The sequence below is a fragment of the Sarcophilus harrisii genome, chromosome 3, assembly GCF_902635505.1.
Source record: "Sarcophilus harrisii chromosome 3, mSarHar1.11, whole genome shotgun sequence".
In the NCBI taxonomy this organism is placed as follows: Eukaryota; Metazoa; Chordata; class Mammalia; order Dasyuromorphia; family Dasyuridae; genus Sarcophilus; species Sarcophilus harrisii.
The window spans coordinates 517,910,825-517,916,136 of NC_045428.1; the positions used below are offsets into that span (position 1 = coordinate 517,910,825).

Below are 5,312 nucleotides of genomic sequence, written 5' to 3' on the forward strand. Positions count from 1 at the left end.
GTATAAAAAGACCTCAACCACATACATGCAAAGCATGAAATAAAAATAATTCTAATGACTAATCTTCACTCTTAAAAATGTTAAGAAAATATGCCTACTTTTTTTTGTAATTCATATTTCATGTGGTGTTTGGCATAGGAGAACTGTTATTTTGTTTTTCAGCCATCACTGTAATTGAATGTAAGCCATTAGGACCACTTTTGATGGGAAGAAATAGAGAATTACCCCAAATGACTGAAGTATGAAAGTAAAAAGCATAAAAAATTTCTTAAGATTTTGGGTAGGGGGAGAGGAAGAAAAAAGAGAAAGGGAGACAGTTATTTATAAGATCAGAATTGAAATTATCAACAAAAGTTGGAGAAAAGGACGAAAAAAGAGCAAATTTCATCTAAGATTATGAATTTAATTGGGAACAGTGTTTCAATAGTTATGTTAGGTGATCTCGAGAGGTTTAGAAGATCAGAAAGAAATCACAATGCTTACATATTTCTCATCTTAGTTTCCTCAATCACATGATGTGAAAAATTCAGTCTTTTCCTCTTATCCATTGTATTAGAAAGAACAAACAAACAGCTATATGAAATGATAAAGTTGTTGGAATAGAAGGGGCCACGTCTTTGGCACTTTTGTCCTCTAAATCAGTTACTGACCTTTCCCATGTTTTCCCAGAAACATGGCCTCTACATCAGAACTGATTCAAGACCTTCAGAAAGAGCTCATCTGCTGCATATACAGGGAATACTTCACAAACCCAGTGACCATTGAATGTGGCCACAATTTTTGCCATAGTCGCCTCAGTAGTAGCTGGCAGCAAGGTCCAACCCCTTTCTCCTGTCCAGAGTGCAGGAGTGTCTCCCAGATGCAGGATTTTCAAGTCAACGTGCAACTTGGTAAATTGGCAGCCTTTGCCAAAGAACTAAGACTCCATTATTTGCAGTACCCTGATGGACATGACAAGTGTGAGGTACATCAGAAATTGGAGACGCTATTCTGTGAAGATGACCAGAGGCCAATCTGTATGTCCTGTTCTCAATCCCAGGAGCATGAGGTTCACAAACTCTTTTGCATAGATGAGGCTGCTGAGAACTTCAGAGTGAGTAATGTACCCATCATTCCATCCACGTGTTCATTTTGAATTTTCACAATAGCCTTCAAAGTTCATCCTAGAAAGAGATGTGTTTTCACAAGCTAGCTGCTATGCTCTAAGTACTCAACAATGCTCTTGGTTAATTGAAGTAACATGTGTTTTCTGGCCTCAATCTGAGTCTTTCCTTACAGACTGAAAATATGTCTCCCCTGAAGTTCAAGAACTTATTCTTGTTTTATATGAATTCATTTAGGCTCTGGAAGAGCCTCTGTTCATTGTAGAAAATGGATTCTGAGATTGTCAGGGCCATCTTCATCTGATATAATAATTAGCACCACCATTTCTTCATCTACCACAGAAAGGGCCAAGACAGTTGACTAATGGTTTTCTTCTTTTGTTACTAGAATGTTATCTCCTCTTGGGAGGGTGGAGGAGAGAGAGAGACTACTGTTATCTCAGAATAAGTCTTTCTGAAAGACTTGGATGTTAAACCATTGTCCACATATACCATGGGCTCCCAGTTTTAACTTTAACCTGTAGCTTCAAAAGTAAGAGCATTATTGCTTTATTATTAATTGATCTTTCAGCCATTCATACAAGAATAGGCTTGGATATTTAGAACTAAACTTCTGAGGGATACAACAACTTATGTTTCCTTTCTTTTTAAATATATATGATTTACAAATTTGTAGAAGAAACGCCATGGAACTGTAACTGCTTTGTGGAGAGAAACCAAAAACACTATGTGACAAGTGGCCAATGAGAAGGCTAAGCTGACATTCATAGAGGAAAGTATCTGTATTTTGATCCTTCAACATTTGAAATGCATGTTCTGCCATCATTCCTCAAAGTATCTCTTTGAGAGAGATAGTAGACATATTGGTCCAATTAATGAGGAAGGACACTGAGGATCAGAGTGGTTAACTGTTTTTCCTAAAGGCACATAATTAGTAGCCAGGTTCTTAGGTTTCAAATCAATTGCACTTTGCATTGCAGCAAAAAGAGAACACCAGGGAAGTAAGGGTGGTTTCCAACAGCAGAAATTGAGACTGTGTGTGTGGAGCACCAAGTATAGTAAGGTGTGGAGAGTCCAGAGAGGGTACTCACTGTCCATGGCCAACCTCAGCCACAGAAATGAACAAAATCAAAATCCAATGAGAACTTCAAAAGATCCTGTTGTCATTTAATGTCATGTCACTTCTTGTATTCATAAGCCTTAATTTTTCTTTGTAGAAGGAAAAATAAATTCAAAAGAAGCACGTTTTGTCTGAATTCCAGAAAATTAAACGCTTTCTAAATGAGGAGAAGGATACATATCTATCAAAAGTCGAAGCAGAAACGACAGCCAATTTCGAAGGCCTGAACAACAGAGTTAATGCATTGTTCCTCCATAGTCAAGAATTAAGGAAGAGAAGCACAGAGTTAGAGGAGGAGTGTAAGAAACCAGATCTGGATTTGCTCCTGGTAAGACCACAGAAAATAAGATGAAAAAACACCAAAGAAAGTTAAGAGATGACAAGATGAAGAATCTATTACCCATGTCTCAAACAAAATGAAGTTGTATAATCCATTATACTTTTGTACTTTTTCTAGTCCTTCAACATATACAGGTTAGTTTCTTTTTTCCCTTTATTAACCTCTTAGGGCAATACATTCAACTCTATGTTGGATTATGTTCTGGCTCCAGTAAGGGAGCAAAGAGAACAATTAGTCTGGAATATTGAGAGAAAGAAAGTGACACAAAATGAAGCTGGAACATAGTGAGAAAGGAAGTAATATAAAGTGAATCTACAATGAGTTAGAGTCATGTTGTGGAATTTTAATGGCCAAATAGAAGGTTACTAAAGCTCAATATTTTATTATTGAGATAATATCGAACTACTATCATTTAATTGATATGGTTTGTAGTTCTAGTCAGATTACATTCAAAATAATGAGACCAATTAGGGAAATCACAAAACATGAGGAAAGCCTAAACGAAGATGACTATTGGATGAGATAAGATAAGGGGCATACATTAGAAATGTTGCAGGGTAAAAATTGTGAAGATTCTTTTCTATTCTGTGTTTTCAAGACAATATAGGTGGTCAGTTCCAAAGTTTCATTTTCTTAACTCAAATCCATCCATTGTTCTAAATCATATATCATTTATTTTCTCTCCTCAGGATATGGAAGAAGTGTTAAGGAGGTAGGTTTACCCTTTACTTTTTTAGGAGGAAACAACATAAAAATGTTTTGAGCCTAATGGACCAATCCAGTCAAGACTGGAGCAATGAAGACTGTGTCACTGGTCTTTTGACAACTGGTGACATAACATTTGTCTTCTCTAGGAATGAATCTGTGCTGCAAAAAAAAATAGAGCCCCTTCGGATGACCATAACTGTCCCTTCCATTACTGGTTTAATGAAAAAAATTTTCAAATTTAAAGGTGAGTGGGAAAGGGAGAGGGGGAGGTCAATAACAAAGAGCTAGCTCATTTCCATGTCTTCCCAATTTTCCTTTGGGTTAGAACCCACTTGGCTTTCACAGAATCCTGGAATGTCAAGAATGGAACCTACCTTAGTGATCATCTAGTTCAACTTCATACCTGAACAACAATTCACTTAAGTATTTATCCAACCTTTTTTGCTTAAAAGATATAGTGAATAACTTCAAATATAATCTATTCTTTTTATAATTTCCTTACCATTATGATTTTCCTCACAATGAGGCTCACTTTGCCTCTTTATCACTTTATATTTCAATATAACTTCTATTTCTCATTGATCTCTCATCAGAGGTCAGAGAAATTTAACTTTCCTTTTTACATAAAAACCATTCATGATTTAAGACTGCTACAATGTGGCTACAATCTTTCCCAAATCCTTTCCCCACCCCCCTCCAATTTTCCAGATTTCCCAAATAAGCATTTCATAAAATCTCTCAGCTACAAGACAAACCAAGAACATCCCATTCCTCATACTGTTCACGTGTACTGACCCTTGCTGATTCTTTTGGATATCACTGTGATGCAGAAAAGGTCATTCCTTGGTGGAAACATTTGTGTACACCTTTTTCTCAGTAAAATAACGACAACAATATCATAATTTGGATGTTAGCATTGTTTAATCTTCCTCTCTCCACAGTGAACATCACTCTGGATTGCAACACAGCTGACCCAGGTATCATCATATCCGAGGATATGAAAAGTATGAGATATGGAGGTGTCCAAGAAGAAGCACCAGACAATAATGGGAGATTGACAGATTTTGCGCAAGTCCTTGCTATTCAGTCCTTTGTTTCAGGGAGACATTACTGGAAGGTGCAGGTGTCAAATAACACTGTGTGTTGTTTTGGCATCTGTAAAAAAAAATCAAAAGAGTCTCAAGACTTGTTTGTACTTAGAAGTACACTGAAACATAATTCTTACTTACTTTATGCCACATCTTACCTTAATCTTTGTTCCCAAGTCCATAGAACATACTGCATGGTGTCAATGTGTGCAACTTAAAGGTTGGCATCTTCCTTGACTATGAACGTGGAGAGATATCATTTTATCATGTGGAAAATAGATATCTAATTTATACTTTCCCAACCACTTCATTTTCAGGACCTCTCATGCCAATCGTTAGTCTTTCTAAGAAAGTATTGACAAATGATTCAAATGATTATTCTCTCACAATCTGTTCCTAATTGAGAGAAATCAAGGACCACACATTTATTGGCCAATGAACTTCTGGCATTATCACCCCAATTCCTATGTACTATGTTACATGAAAATAGTCAGACCTACTTGCCCTGCTGACAATAACTTTTCCTGTTTTATCTTTGTATATATATATATTTTATTATCTCAACTCCAGTAGAATATAAGCTCTTATATCAGGGAATGTTTCATTTTGCTCTCTCTATAACCAATGTCTAGAATGTTACTGAAGTTTAATAAATGGTTATTGAAATTGGATCAAACTTTCTTAATTACTCACAGATGGATATGATGATAGGTATTAAGCTAGGAGGGAACTTGAAGCTAGGGGATTTCCATGTACCCTATGTAGACCTAGAAAAATCTACTAGAACAACAAATAATTTTGAAAATTAAGAACTTGAAAAAAATTATGGAAAAACAGATGTATGTAATATCTATCCATATCTTAGGAATCTATTCCTAAGTGGAACTCACAAAGTATATGTTTTTCAATTCTGAATGCATTTGGGGGAGGGGGATCTATGTTAGCACATAAAT

At 36.0% G+C, this 5,312-nt stretch overlaps 1 protein-coding gene across 1 annotated transcript; it reads left to right on the plus strand.

Moving 5' to 3' along the window:
- Positions 1-673: 673 nt before the first annotated feature.
- Positions 674-4,759, plus strand: LOC116422599 (probable E3 ubiquitin-protein ligase TRIML1). Its single transcript, XM_031961445.1, is given in 6 exon segments — positions 674-1,093; positions 2,366-2,551; positions 3,253-3,275; positions 3,418-3,515; positions 4,213-4,562; positions 4,565-4,759. Coding segments are annotated over 6 exon segments (1,272 nt in total).
- Positions 4,760-5,312: the final 553 nt, after the last annotated feature.